Consider the following 15,747-nt stretch of genomic DNA (forward strand, 5'->3'; position numbering starts at 1 on the left):
TGAAAAAGGATATTACTGGTATTATTTTAATGTCAAAGAAGCACAGAGGATTCAAGAGTATTATAAATTTTCTGATTTTCTAAATTACAAAGAGGTACAGGAAATTAGGTACTTTTTTAATACTGAAAAATGTTAAAAAATAAATGACGTTACGTATTCCTTTAAAATTGTGTTTTATAAGATATTCAGGAATATTTCATGTCTATTTAGTAATTTAAATTATGAAGAATCGATTGTCTTTTAGGTTAGAAATTATTTAAAATTTAAGAATTAAAAATCACTAAACTTTGTGATTTTAGTCTTTTTTTTTGTATCGATAATGAGACAAGAATAATGGTTTTATTTGCAATACTTTGTTGAATTTGGAAATGTCACAATCTTGAACGAGATTCAACACAGATTTGACTTTCACGAAATTTTCTGCTTCATAGGCGGAATTTTTTGACATAAGCCAATCACTTCGATGCGATAGCTTGATCTTAATAGCTCCAGATTGCGTACTACATGACACTAGACTTCGTGGCGCCATCGCATCACCCAACACACTATACATTTCTCCCTGTGTCCGAGGTCGCAGACGATAAATTTTATTCCTGCGTTAAGCATCGCGTCATTTGTAACAATTTGCTTCAAACGTCGCGTCTTCGAATAATATAAGATAAGCAACTGCAAAAACCCCTATTGATTTTCAATCGTTTTTTCTAAAATCCTCAAGTTATCGACGCACCTAAAAACTCTAATTACAAATACCAGCAAAATTAGAACAAATATTAACAAACATTTTCTAAACAGCGAACTGTAAGCAAATTTAAATTTGTCAGAGTATCCTCGACTATTCTAACGGAAGAAAAAATAAAAAAACGAAGCTTATCGATCTAAAAAGCCTATCACAATAATATCCAAGCCTCTCTATCATCGTTCCACCTAATTCTCATCGATCCATCAATTTCCCGAATCGCGTATATGAGCTCTCCTATCTCCTAACTCTACGATCACTCAAAGCTTCTAATCTAACAAACACATCTATCCACTCTACGGGAACGTACGATACATTCCCTCGAATCTGGCATGCAATCAACCAACTCACTCGTTTTCCATTGGCTGCATCGTTTCCCGATCAACAAAATCCCCCGGCCAGGTAATCCTCCGTAAAAATATCCAGAATAAAACCTCTCCGAACCCCTCTCAAACAGTTTCACGAAAACGCGTCACTCGGCGTCCTTGCGTCACGTTACGCATCTTTGCCTCCCCCATGTCCTCGCCTATATCTCTGATGTGAACCCCATGGTTACACAGAGTCCACAAGGTATATATATATACGAGCAACCCTGTGATATCCACGGTCTGATCCGATTCTCACTCCTCTTACTTACCTGCTCTCTTTCTGACGATCAGGCGGCTATTTCCTCGCGTTTCCACAGAAAACCGAATCCTCAGCTTTCACGATGCCCTCGATGGTCGTGTCGCTGTCCTCGCATTCCACGACGAGATCCCACCAGAGAGGGACGCGTTTATTCGAAAATCGTATTACGATCTCTCTCTCTCTCTAATGATGTTTCTCCCTCGATCGATTGCTCGTCGAATTTTTTCGCTTCTTTTTTTCTCTCTATACTTCGCTTCCGTTATTCCTCGCTTTTGTCGTCCACTTTAGAGAGGCCACTACGCAAAGGCGGATAGGAATGATGATGGGTTTCGGTGCACGCGGGAACAACGGGAGGAGACTGCGAGAAACGGTGTCGGCGTTCGATCTCTCTCTCTCCCTCTCTGCTGGCCGCCGCCGCGCCGCCTCGTTTTCCACCCCCCAGGAACCAGGGTGGTGCATGCGCGTCGACAGGCGTCGGGGTTGCTGACGCCACTGTTCGAGGTGAACCGGAGTTTGTTTTCAAGCGGCTCGATAACCAAGCGTGCCAGCCAGTCAGCCAGCTTCTCTTTTCGATTCTTCTCTGGTCAAGCTGGAAAAATACCGCGACGTTACTCTGGTCTAGCTGGAAAAATACCACGATTTTTATCCACGCTGTTTTCCTTCCTTTCGGTTAACCACGCTCCCGTATCGGGTTTTTATTTTGTACTCGTAGGTGGTTCTCTGGTGGAGAAATTTTGATAAGTTTGGTATCGAGCCGTGGAAATGATATTTGGAGTAACGATTGTTTCCTTCCTGTTAGAGTGTTTTTTTTTTTTTAATTTTGGAAATTGTAGTCGATTTGATGGAAAGAATGTGGGTCAGCTTTGATTCGAGGTCTTGTTGGTTATTTTTCATGTTTTTAACAGAGGAAGCGTTTTTTCTTCTTTTGCATTCTTCTCTTCTAATTAAGGTTTTTGGATAGTATGATTGATCGTTGAATTTTTAGTTCTAATTGCTGCTGTTGGTGGGATTCTGTTTTTATTTGGATTAGTAGCTTGAGTGTTGCGAGTTTCGATGGGAGAATTGTTAATTAACATAAAATGTAGTTCGCAGGATGTGATTATTTGACTTGAGCTGGGAAACGTGGAATTAAACGATGGTATAATGTTTCGATTACACAGTGTGTAATTATGGCAATTAGTTGCACCGAATCATTGCGATTAATTAATGATCTTTCTCTAACAGGATACGGTTGTGTCTGAAATGTTTCTCATGTTGCTAGAATGAAATTTTGCAAATTTGCAAATTTCAATATATTTTTGTTGCAGTTATCGAATTAATTACTGCGTAATCGCGAATAAAAGATTTCTCCTCGTGTTTTAATGCATCGCCGAAGCTCGGATTTGTAATTAAAGAATTAATGTACATTGTTATTTTAAATTGTAATCGGAGATTAAAGGAGGCGAGGGAAATTAATTGAACTACATTCAGCTTTAACGAGAATTCTTCAACATTTTCTATCCTGATTTATAATTTAGGTTTCTGGTAAATAAGACATTTATGAGGAAAAAATTATGTAATGCCTTGGAGAATGTGAAATAATGAAAAAATTTAAGAGAATTTCTATTACGCTATTTATTTTTGCAAATTAATTCAAATTGAGGTATTTTTTAAATCAATTTACATTCATTTAGAAGAAGAATTTTTAGAAAAATGTAGAAAACTGAATTAATGTAAATGAAATTAATAACTTGTGAATAATTTAAATTAAATTAATTTAGAAAGATAAACTCAATTAGCTGGAGTATAATTTAGGTTTTCACGTGTCAAAATAGCACGGTTTTGCAACAAGCCGATGACCGAGAAACGAGTTTCTGTTATATTGCCACGTAATCGGGATACCACGCGAATATTTAAGGTATTACTCACGAGAGTCGATGTCGACACAATGCATCTTGCATGAAATGTCGAGTCGATAGTATTTATGTGATTCTCATTCAAATTTATCGTCTTCATTTGCCACCCTATAATTTATAGAATCCTCTTTTACATTGTCCATTAATTTTCACTTGTACATAAAACGTGGCGTTTTAAATTGCACGAATTTTTTTTTCTATTTACGACTTTAATTTCAAAAATTAAAAATATGATTTACTTGCGGTTATTATTTACGTATATAGCATTTGCCTGCAGTATTATTTAATACGAAATAGATATCAAACTCGTGCATAGCGACATCTTCAGATACGTAGTTTTTCTTTGCATAAAAATCGAGCTGCAACTTTGTTACAGCGAATAGCACGATAAGCGTTCGTTACTTTACAGTTCTCTAGATTCTAGGCTGTCTGTGCAGTAACGTTCCTTATCTACTGTGGCTGCGTTACCCTAGCGCTGCTGCTTTATCGACTGTGAGTTAGTTTCAGTAGAATAGCGACAGTCTTCGTCAGACCGTGGTTGGATATCGTTACCGTTCACAAAGCGTGAATATCCAAGTTGAAGGCACAATTTACGGGAATGAAATGTTTAAATTAAGCAGCCACATTTGCTAAACAAACATAAATGTTTGCGTTTAATATATAATATTATGATTTAAAAGTTAAATGTTTCAATTAAGCAGCCATATATACTACCGGCCAAAAGTTTGGAATCACCGAGCATTGCAATTTACACAAAAATTTCGAGAAAAAAGTCAGTGACTTTGAGAATTTTTATCGTTCGAATCAATCGATATGAGATAAATTGATAAATGTAGAATTGAGATAAACTTGAAATCTATGAAAAATTAGCAGCAGATTTAGTATTGATGAAAAGTGGGAGGTGATTCCAAACTTTTGGCCGGTAGTGTATGCTGCACAAAATCAATTTATTCTTGAGGGATAAACGTTTATATTTAATATATAAAAATGAATGTTGTGTAGGCATAATTTAAAAATTAATTAATATTCTTTTAAATGAATTACGTGGATATAATTTTCTACCTTTTAGAAGCAAAAATTCATCGAGAAATTTTTGTCTTCTCGCAATATTTGTATTTCTACCTTGTAAATGAAGTTTGTGCAATTAAAGCTTCATTAAACGAGATAACTGAATTGCGTCTACTAGATTTTCAATAATCTTTTATTATCGACGATTAATCTCGAAGTTGTACAGCATCAGATATGTCTGAAAAATTGAGTGGCGAACCGAATTCACGAGCGCGAAGAATAGCGAGCAGAAGCTTTTCACTTCCTGTCCTTTATCTCTAGCGATCTTTTTATCGACACGGTTGGCAGCTATTTTTCAGAGCTGCTCGATGAAGAAGATGAATCGCGTCGGAGCAACGAATACAGCTGGAAAAAGGAAGAGATTCGCGAAATCGATGGATCTTCTTTCGCGATTAATTGCAACGACCGGGACCGGAAATGCTACGCTTATACGTTGATTCTCAAAGATAGACACGACGCGAAAGATGAACGGTGTGCTAAAAAACATTTCAGCGAACAGATCTCTTTAGCTTTTGTTGGAAATCGTTCGAACGCAGCTAAACTGTTTCCAATTTTTTAATGAAATTAATGTGAGATTAACCAGTGATTTTCAGGACGAAGCTATGAATGGTTGGTATTCACTAGGTTGAATAGAATTGCTAGTTTAGTTTTGCTATAGCGCAGTTTATTTTAAACATTAGGTTTTTCATTAGGTCTTTATTATAGGATACAAAAGAATATATGAAATCTCTTTATACAGAGATTACAGTATGTTCGCCAAAAATCTAAAATTTTAAAAGTTAAAAATTTGTAATTTTAATGCTATTTAATATCTGTCTGAAACTTCCCCAAAGATTGCGCAAAACAGTCTACTCCCTATTTTCACCAGTTCATTAGCTCCTACCTTAAATTCAATCGCTAGAAGCTACGGTTCATTTCATCCACTCGAATCCCGATGAGAATTTCCGCCATAATCGACCGAGCACTAAAACATTTTACTTCTTATGCAAATCCCGCGTCGTAACAGAGACACTCGTTGCCTTCCATTATTACAGCTCCACGTAAAACAATCTCTTTTCCCCCCAGTGCAAAAATCAAGAATGCAGCCTCCATAATCTGCTCCCCCTCTTAACTCGAATCTCCCAAGAAAAGAAAACAACAATACCGAATGTGTGGCTGTTAGAACGATTTATCGTACAAGAGATAAAACTCTCTCGTTAAAACCACGGAAGATGTAAAACGAAACATCGTTTCGTTTTCCTATGCACACTCGTATAGATCGCATAATTCACCATTTGGTCGAGGTCCTTCGGCCAGGTCGGAACACGCAGCCGTGACGATAAGGAGGGCAATAATGTACAGCAACGACCCCACGTCGACGAAAACGTTCTCCACGGTTGAATCAAAGTGACGAGGGGGTGTGTGTGGAGGGGACACGGTATAGGTTCGATCTAGATCTAGAGAAGTCGAGGGGTGCGCGTTAATAAACTCGACGGTGGCCGTCTCCTTATCGCGCGTTCACATCGTGGTTTAAGTGGCGAATTAAGGTCGCCAGACCGGTGATCTAGGACGATCGCCAATGCCGCACTTGATCTTCTGCTGGACACGCTCGTTAGAAACTGGATAAGATCGCGAGGGGAATTATGCGACTTTACAGTGACACACGTGCCGCCGGGAACGACTTTTCGATAGTCAAATTTAGGTCTGAGAAGCGAACTTCTGAGAAGCAGGTTTCACATTTGTAGCGATATGGATTTAATGTAGAAATTCGTTTCTTCCAATAGTGAAGCAAAGAGAAATGAGCATTATCAGTTGGAAAGAACAGAAGGTGGATGATGGATCTTCCAAAATTGTGTAGAATCGCCAAAAAATTGGAGAGACTGACAGAAAGTGTTAGAAATTATGCAAAGACGGTTGATAACAATTACAGTGGCCACAGTGTATGCTAAGTTTCAATGAAAAAAGGGGTACGATGACGAAAGGTGTTAGAAATTATGCAAAGGTGGTTGATACAACTATATTGGCCGTATAAAGTACAGTGAGTTTCAATGAGAAAAGCTGAAATCTCTAGATAGACTGTAAACTTCAAACAGAGATAGCAATTTATTTATGGACAAATAATGACGGTATTAAAAACGAATAAGGCGTGAAACATCACACGCCTCTTCTCCGATACCCCGAGATGAATTTTGAATAAAACCGACCCATAATCGTGACACACTATAGACATGTGATAGCCTGTTAAATAGAGGGATCCGCGTTGAATGATACACGAGGTGATAGGATAATGTTAATTTGCTACTTAGATAGAAAGAACAATCGTCGACGAACAGTTCGTTCTATGTACTTAACGAATAAAAAATCAATGTCTGGGTAGGTTGAAATTACGGCTAGAAAAGGGTTAGGGAACAAAAACGAAATATGAACAATCTGCTCCCATCAGCTAGAGTCTTTTTACCAGGGCGAGGGAAAGAAGGAGGGAAATTGAACTACCCATATCAATTTCAAGAACATTTCTAATTTCCTTTTCGCAATTAGCAATCAGGCACGCCAACGCTTGGGTTAAACATACGCTGCGCGTAAATTGCCGTCGTGTATCGCAGGTAAATTACACGCCGTCGCATTTTACATCCATCTAGAGCCTTGATAAAGCCTTTCGTAGCCGAAGAAAGTCCCTTGTGTCGGTTAAGTGATATTTTAAGAGGACCGAGCATTTGAATCTCGATAAATAGGACATTGTCCCGTCTTTCGCGAGTATACTACGTTGTCGTTCGAATCGCTATAGTTCTACTTATACAGGGTAGCTATTTGAAAGAGATTCGAAGATTAATATTTGTGAAATTGCTGGCTGCGGAGTTTCGACTGCCGTTGCATTCTTTGTACTCTCGTACGGAGGCAAAAAGCTTTTGTGCGCATCTCGTTGCATGGTAATTTGTTGAAATTCACCGGTGCCTTGTAAACGATTGGAAGATACTTGGAGAGGTTTTGAAAGGATAAGAAACACGTTGAATGCATTTCGCTTGGAGTATTGCGCCGTAAAAGCAAGTAACATTTGAACGACTTTGCCGAGCTGCTGTTCGAGGAAAATTGTGAGCGGTTGATTGAACAGTGACGAAGAAATGTTTTTAAGGATTTTTTGGTGAATTTTCAAGGTGAATCGTGAAGAGAATGGAATGATTAAGTTTGTGGAGTTGTGATATGATTGATATTATTGATGATGAATAAAGTAGGCGTAATTTTGTTGGATAGTGAAGAATACATTTTTCTGTTTCATCTTAATAAATTATTCTGAGGTAAATAGTATTTTCCTTATTTCTACGTTTCAAGCGTAAAAATGGAGAAAGACGAGGATTTTGCAGATAGTTTGCTACGTGAGATTGATGTATCTGATAGAATTTATCACTGGTAACGTGACAATTTTCAATCTTAAAATACTTCTTTCTGTCACTCGTAAAGGTACACACTTTGTCTTTCTTTACTTTCTCATTCTCTATTCGAATCTTCCTCTCAGTGCAAATACTTCGGAAATTGCGCGAATCTCACGACCATCCGAAAGATACACGCACACGATCCTTATCTCGTTATTTCTTGTATCAGGTGTACCAATGAATAATCCACTTTCTTTTATCAAATTCAGTATTTATCTTTTGTCATTTAGCGCTGGATTTTTATTAACTAACTTTTGCAATTCTTCTTTGCCACGTTTTCGAGAGCCACCTGAACCTTCGCGATCGTTAAAGTGGAAATCAGTTTGATTGAAACGTTTTAACCGAAATTTGCATACATCGTATGATATAAATATTTTTGTCCTTTAATGTTCGTATAGAACACAGTGTCTGTTGCCATCATCGTTACGGATTTTCAAAATAAATATCTATCACCTTGTATTCTGAATAAAGCTACAAGTAAATAAAGAACAAATAGTAGTATATTTTGAATACTGATATTGTCAAACCCGATTCCTCGTCATTTTCGACACATCGTCGACGACGAGATCTCGCGCAAAAGGAGGTCGCGCGATAATTGTATCGACGAAACGAGGACCACGGGGATTACAGTGGGAAATCGTGATCGCCGCCTCGACGACAGCCTCTTTGTGATCCGCATGCACTCAGGGAACCACTCGCAATGCGCGTAATTAATATTTTAGCGGGAACGCGAGCAACGTGCCGCGCTCCTTTTTGCGCCAACTTAACGACTACGGGATTTACGAGCAAACTGTTGCCTTTGTTGTGCCGCGGTCACGGTTTTGCGAAACGCGGACTCGAATCGTTTTAGTCTCGATAAAATGATGGGGAATGGTGTGGAGGATTTCTGCGAGGCTTCGTTCGCGTTTCGTGTAAATGATCTTGTTTCGTGGATTTGAAAATTGTGCGAGAATAATTTTCCATGCAAGTATTTTTTAATTCAATTGAAAAGTGAGTTAATATTTTTTATTTTACATATTAATTAATTTCACGAAATTTGTAATACACAAGAGAAAGTGGATTTATCGTTGCAAAGAAGTGAAATCATTTTTCTTTTTTAAGGGTGTATAAATGGAATGTAATTTAGTTCACTAAGAATTTAGCGATAAGGTACAAAAAGCTAATGGTAAAATTATTTAAAAACCCCTTTGCACGGAATTGAATTGCTACTTGAACTTTTCTTTTTTAACTGAATGCTGTGAAACGAATTTTTTGTTGAAGAACGCAAAGCAACAAGAAACTTATTTCTCAGTAAGGAAAAGAAAGATGGTATTGAATTCCCAGAAATTCTTACCAGCGATCATCGAATTAAGGAATGCAACAGCCACGCTGAAATCCCTTAATCCGATTTCCCAGTCGACTTTCGAGTTCTTCGTGTCCAAAAAACAGCGAAGGAAGAAACCTTAAATCTCGTTTCCTCGCTAAGTCAATTTATACAAGCTTCCATTATATCTATCTCGTCTTCCAAGAACAAAAAACACATCCCACGTCAAAGAATCACTATCTTCGAGCTCCAGAAAAAAAATCGCAAACAAAACAAAGAATATGTGAATCGAGTACCTAATTAAGAAAATCGAAAGGCAAATAGCAATCAACCATTTTCAAAATTCACGAACCCTTATCTAAAAATTAAACTCACAGGAAACCAAAAAAAAAAGAAAAAGAAACATTTCGCAACACGTTCGTACAGACAAAATTGAAACGTTTTACCCGAAACACCATTCACCCCCTTCGCGCTAACGTTTTAATCAGGCAAGAGAAACTCGATAAAAAAAATAGCGTTTTCCACTCTCGGCGCTCTTGAATTCTCGCGTTAGTTCACTAAGAATTTAGCGATAAGGTACAAAAAGCTAATGGTAAAATTATTTAAAAACCCCTTTGCACGGAATTGAATTGCTACTTGAACTTTTCTTTTTTAACTGAATGCTGTGAAACGAATTTTTTGTTGAAGAACGCAAAGCAACAAGAAACTTATTTCTCAGTAAGGAAAAGAAAGATGGTATTGAATTCCCAGAAATTCTTACCAGCGATCATCGAATTAAGGAATGCAACAGCCACGCTGAAATCCCTTAATCCGATTTCCCAGTCGACTTTCGAGTTCTTCGTGTCCAAAAAACAGCGAAGGAAGAAACCTTAAATCTCGTTTCCTCGCTAAGTCAATTTATACAAGCTTCCATTATATCTATCTTGTCTTCCAAGAACAAAAAACACATCCCACGTCAAAGAATCACTATCTTCGAGCTCCAGAAAAAAAATCGCAAACAAAACAAAGAATATGTGAATCGAGTACCTAATTAAGAAAATCGAAAGGCAAATAGCAATCAACCATTTTCAAAATTCACGAACCCTTATCTAAAAATTAAACTCACAGGAAACCAAAAAAAAAAGAAAAAGAAACATTTCGCAACACGTTCGTACAGACAAAATTGAAACGTTTTACCCGAAACACCATTCACCCCCTTCGCGCTAACGTTTTAATCAGGCAAGAGAAACTCGATAAAAAAAATAGCGTTTTCCACTCTCGGCGCTCTTGAATTCTCGCGGCGGGTGGCGGTGGCGGTGGTGAAAAGACGACGTCAAAAAATTGGCTTAATTATGGGTCGCAATTAAAGGATGATAACGGCGAAAGGGGTAGAGAGGAGGTGGGAAGGAGGGTCGTGCGATCTCGGCGCGAAGACGAGCAAAAAGGGAGCAAGGCAGGAGCGTAAACAAGGGGAATGCAACGTGGGGGTGGTAGCCGTGGGGTTGGGGGGTGAAACACACGCTCATGCGCGCCTGGAACCCCGCCCTGTCGCTTCGGACGAAAGCTTGTCCCGTCGAGGACTCTCGGTCGAGGTTCGACGAGTAGTCACGCTTTAACTCGCGATCCGCGAGGCGCGGATGCTATCCGGAACGCGAGTCGCAGGTGCAGGTGTGCCCGATGTAAAACACGAGCATTGACAAGCTGGTTCGGTCTTAGTTCCTGCACCCTGTGCCGGAGATCCGTACGTAAAGCTGCTCCTAAGGGACGTTTCTGTTCTCTACCCGGTGAGAGAAAAGAAGGAGCTGAAGGAAGGGCAGGTGTATATATATATATACACATATATATATAGGTGTCAGGTGTCTCTGCAGGTGGTGTCGAATGTTCGAATCTATCCTATACGCGGTTTCGTCACACCACATTTTCCGACACACTACTGTCGCTTGGAACACTTGTGGATCGAAGTAGGCGGCGTAGGAGGAGCACGGCGACAAGAGTGTATCGCACGGTATTAGAGAGGGAAGGTGTTGGAAGGAAAGAAAAAAAAAATCGAAGAACCATCGATCCCCTTCGTCAACGAGACACGACGCGCTGCCTTGGATACGCGTCTAGAGGTGTTCTCGAATGCCTAAGGTAAACACCGGTGGCACCGATCGAGCGAGATTTCTAGGTCAACACGCAGTGGCCAGAGGCAACCAGTTGCGGGTGTAATCGTTCCTGTAACCCAAGCCACTGGGACACGACAGTCTTTGTTGGCTGTTGAAACAGGAGAAGGAAAGGGGGGGAGACTTGTGGATCGTTCGTGGTAATCTAACTCGAGGAATAATAATCTGGAGAGAGGGGAGAGAGGAGGATCTATCTGTCCAAGGTGGAAAAAGTAGGAGAGAACGGGTCTGTGGCTGTTCGTTAAGCTCGCGATCGGATTTCCTTGATTATACCGTTGCTGTATCGACGCGAACGACGAGAGTGTCCTTTCTACGGAAGAAGGAAAACTCGGATCAATCCTTGGACAGGCGACACCAGCCGTGTTACACGCTTCGTCCTTGTTCAAGACGCGTCTCCTGTTGATTATAAACGCTAATGGCAACGTCGGTCGATCGATCATCGACCTCGTTAACTAGCAAGATCCTTCGGAGACGATTATGTCTCTTCGCTCGATTTGACGAATAAGAGAGGAGAGAGAGGAAAGCGTGGAAACTTGAGTCAATTGGATTATTACAAGAGTCGCGATTTATTTTCCTTTTCAAAGACTCCTGTCGATATTGTTGGTTACAAGAAGGTGGTTCGTTCGAGTGATTAAATATTTTATCAGGCCTAACCGATGATCCTGCTTTAGCTAATCTTACTCCTGATTTCTCGAGTGTCGTCGATCTCGCGAGATTCGAGTTCAGTGATAATTATCAAGAGAGAGAGAGAGAGAGAAGGGGTTCGATAGGTGTGCTTACCGCAAAAAGATAAAGGCCTTGAAACTTTCCGCCGTCGAGTCGAAGCAGAGAGAGAGATGCTCTATGCCCGACAGCGTGACTACAGCTAAAAGGTCGTAATCGATCGACTTACTTCGATGGCCTAAAAGAACTTTAAACGTGCAAGGTCATTATGCATAGCGATGAAACGGGGACTTTGTAAAGTGTAGACAAGTCGATCGGTTCTCGTTCGACTGTTAGAACTGAAACAGTGGCATCGTAACGTTTCGAGTAACATAACGAACAAGCTTCAGCCAACGTTACCTTACCGCTGTCTGTCCGAGAAGAGAACACAGTAACGTCCGAACGAAAAGAAAGAGCCTCCCTAGAGACAGGTCAGATGACGCGATAGCGGGTTATTCGCTGATCCGCAGGATGCCGTGTCAAGGATACTCGAACGAACAGCAAAGTACTGGTATTCGCGAAATGTGGCACGCTGATCGCGGGACCTACCTCCAGTTCTTGCAGTGTTTTCACCACACTTCACAGACACCATCGAGCATAGCGAGGCGACGATAACGGAGGATCGCTCCTGTCGGGTACCAAAATTTCTCTCGGATCACACGGTTTCCTCAAATTCATCTCAAAAAAAAGAAAAAAAGAAAAAGAAAACCTAGAGCAACGGTCTAACACATTCAACGAAATTGGTTCAACAACCAACACCGTTCGTTTCCACATGGTTCTAAATGGTATTAGAAACAGAGAAAAAAGCCTCGTTGAATCAGCGTGAAAAGCAAATTGTAATGGTTCGGAAGCCAGCGAATAACGCAGCTCGCTAAATGAGATCTAAGAGGAGATCGGTCGATCACACGGTCCAGAAAGCAGCTGCTACTTGTACCGTATGCGAGAGGTGGAGGCTCGACGATCGAGCTCACGATCGAGACCAGCCCCTGACCCCGTGTAGTCAGCAGACAAAGCGGCCTAGCCTAGCACTCGATGAGTCCTAGTGAAGATAAGGATCCTCGAGCACCCTCGATCGCTTGCCTGAAGAAGCTCCGGTTGGCACCTATCTGAGAGCGGTCGGGTGATGCGCGGGAGCAGCTCTGAGCTCCTGCTGGAGGCGAGCTGCGTCCAGTGTCAGAACGATCATCACGCCGGCCAGCACACCAGTAGGCATCAGCAGCAGCATCAGCTGAACGAGAAGCACGACTTCCAGGAGCGAGAGCTACGTCGTCGCAAACTGTTGGAGCTCGGGTTCGGCGCTTCGCGGCGCCGACCGCCACGGCGTACCTGCCGTCAGCGGTTCAATTTCTACGCCACCTCGGCGTTAGCCTTTGTCGCGACGTCCGGCGGCGCGGCGCTTCTTTTCCTGGTGCCGCTTTACGTTGATCCGGCGATCAGTACACTGGCGGCAGATTTCTCACCTGATCCGGTCATCTGCACCACGTCCAGGCGGGAGGAGCTCGCTGGATTGTTCAACTGCACCTGGAGCTCTTGTCGCGAAGGTTGCACCAGTGACGTTTACAGGTGTACGCATATATACGTGACGTATACGCCATGGAGCAACACCAGTATGCAGAACGACACCGGGGGTAGAGGGAATTCGGTCAACTCTACAGGCTTCACGCACACCTCGACCACTTCCGGTAAGAGTCCGTCTCTCACGGAGTCCTACTTCTGTCTTTTCCTTCTCCAACGGTTGCCTGTCTGTCGGATTGGATTCGACTGGTTTTGCGGTCGTTCTGCTGGAAGGAACGACGGGGTTTTTCAGGAGCGTGGAGTGCTGTGTCGAGTGCGTGCAAGCTGGAACAGTCAGTTCCAGCAGTGTGTGTAGAGTGAACATCAGTGGTTTTTTCGTTTGTGTGCCTTTCTTTCGGGGGGTTTTGTTGACCTCGTTTTTTCCCGGTATCGTGTAACGTGCAGGGAACTCTATTTGGTAGTTTGTGATAGATATGATTATTGAGATCGAAGAGATGGTAAACAGTGTTTTCTTTGGGGAGGATTTAGGGGAGTGGATGACTTGGTGCAGGTGAAATTTAGGTGTATTATTTGAAAAATTGCTTTTTATCGACCGGCAAGTGGTAACTTTGATTTCTTCGTGTCTGTGATTAAATTGTTCATTCGGTTGGAATTACTGAGTTAACAGTTTTCATTTTCAAGAAGTTCAAAGTGTTTTTTTTTTTTTGTATATAGATATTGAGCGGTTAGATTAAACGATTTTCGGTGTTGGTGCAATATTGTGGCTTTAAATTTGATTAAGTTTTTCTTTGCTGTGTTGGAGCAGATATTTTGAAGGGTTACTAGCTTCGTGGAAAAGTTTTCGTATATCTGTTCCCTCCGGTTAACGAGACATATCGAGATGGATAAAAATTCTGCGAACTTCGACGAATGAGTACGCTCTCTCGAAGTGAATTTCTACGGGAAAGAGGATAACTTGTATTCTACGAAGTTTATCGAAGCGCGAATCTTTTCAGTATATTTTCGCTGAGTATTTAACTTTTAAATTAATCTCCTCGTTTATTCTGTTAATTAAAAAGAATTAATAATTAAGAAACTATCCTTTCTACTTTCTTCTGTTATTGTTTAAATGTCTATTTTTGCGTTATCTCTAGGATTTTATACTCGCTCTTTTTTCTTGCTATAATTATTATTTGGAGGACAGAAGGGCAAAAATATAAGTTATTAGCGTTTCGTGACACACGAGATTTGCATTGCGAAAATTCATAGTTCGATATTTGGCGTTCGTGCTTATCGTTAATCTTGCAGTTCACACCTCTTTAACTCGACCTCATCGTAAAATCAATATTATCGATATTGTTTCGCGAAGTTGATAAAAACCTAGTTTTGTTCGCTTAAAATTGTCCAGAAAGTTCGCTGTTTTTACTTCGCCCACTTGTTTCGTTCACTCGTTTTCAACTTCCTGTTCAATATTTCATATACTAAAGCAGCGAAGGTTTACTGTCGCAAAATTTTTAAATCTGGTCTATTTATTCGAAAATATAAATTCACGATTTTTATAAATCCTTATTGAAATTTGGAAAAAAATGCTATTCCAAGTCTCCATTTATTATTATTAAAATTATGCTTCATTTTGAAGAAGCTAATCTAAATGTATCGAAATCCAGTCTTCTTTCTACGAATTCACAACTTTTTACTCCCTATTAATATAAAAAACGGAAAAATCCTTCTCAGTTTCAATAGCAATTAAAAGTCGGTAGTTGTACATAAGCAAATCGATCGTGCAATGCCAGAAGCTCAAAAAGAATACAATTAAAAAAGACTAAATCAGATCACACCATAATTCAGTTTCTATGTTACTATTAACACAAATTCTGTTTTTAATGCAGTCCTGTTTATATGTATAATTCCTCTCAAGATTTTGTTCTTTACTTATCAATGAACACGAGGAGATCATCTTCACAGAAACTATTCATTTTATCACACGAACGTTGCGTTGATCAAACCTTCCAAACCATTAAAGAACACAAAATTCTATTAGCTGTGCAAATTAATTTTTGTGTCGAATAAGTTAACAAATCATTTTTTTTCCAATTGATCAAGCAGTAAAGAAATTCCCTCTTTAAAAGAAAAATGACACTTTTCAGTCGATAAATTCCTCAAGACCTTATGAGACATCTTCCACTATCTCGAAACGAGTCAGGTGATATTGCAGCGACCAGAACAGTTAGTAATCCCATCCCAAAGAATAAACGGATTACCACCTGTTCCTGTCCATTACAAAGACTCGACGACTTTATCGACTCGAACCCTTTCATCTATTTCCATCGAGGAAATTCCTCAATTTCAAATGGAAAAAAATCGCCCAAATTTC

At 40.2% G+C, this 15,747-nt stretch overlaps 2 protein-coding genes across 5 annotated transcripts in view; one reads left to right on the forward strand and one right to left on the reverse strand.

Annotated features, from left to right (window-relative positions):
• LOC108570339 (schwannomin-interacting protein 1 homolog) overlaps positions 1-1,151 on the reverse strand; it is a 39,839-nt gene extending 38,688 nt beyond the window's left edge. For all 4 annotated transcript variants that reach the window (XM_017932182.1, XM_017932184.1, XM_017932181.1 and 1 more), the window contains exon 1: positions 1,088-1,151. In XM_017932182.1, coding sequence (XP_017787671.1) covers positions 1,088-1,107 — 20 coding nt within the window. In that variant the 5' untranslated portion in view covers positions 1,108-1,151. The remainder of the gene's footprint in view (positions 1-1,087) is intronic.
• Positions 1,152-13,002: 11,851 nt separating this feature from the next.
• The window catches only part of LOC108570328, a 69,938-nt gene continuing 67,193 nt past the window's right edge, over positions 13,003-15,747 (forward strand). The window contains exon 1 of the mRNA XM_017932168.1: positions 13,003-13,561. Within this exon, the coding sequence (XP_017787657.1) occupies positions 13,003-13,561 (559 nt within the window). The remainder of the gene's footprint in view (positions 13,562-15,747) is intronic.

The sequence above is a fragment of the Habropoda laboriosa genome, unplaced genomic scaffold (genome assembly GCF_001263275.1).
Source record: "Habropoda laboriosa isolate 0110345459 unplaced genomic scaffold, ASM126327v1 scaffold68, whole genome shotgun sequence".
Classification (NCBI taxonomy): Eukaryota; Metazoa; Arthropoda; class Insecta; order Hymenoptera; family Apidae; genus Habropoda; species Habropoda laboriosa.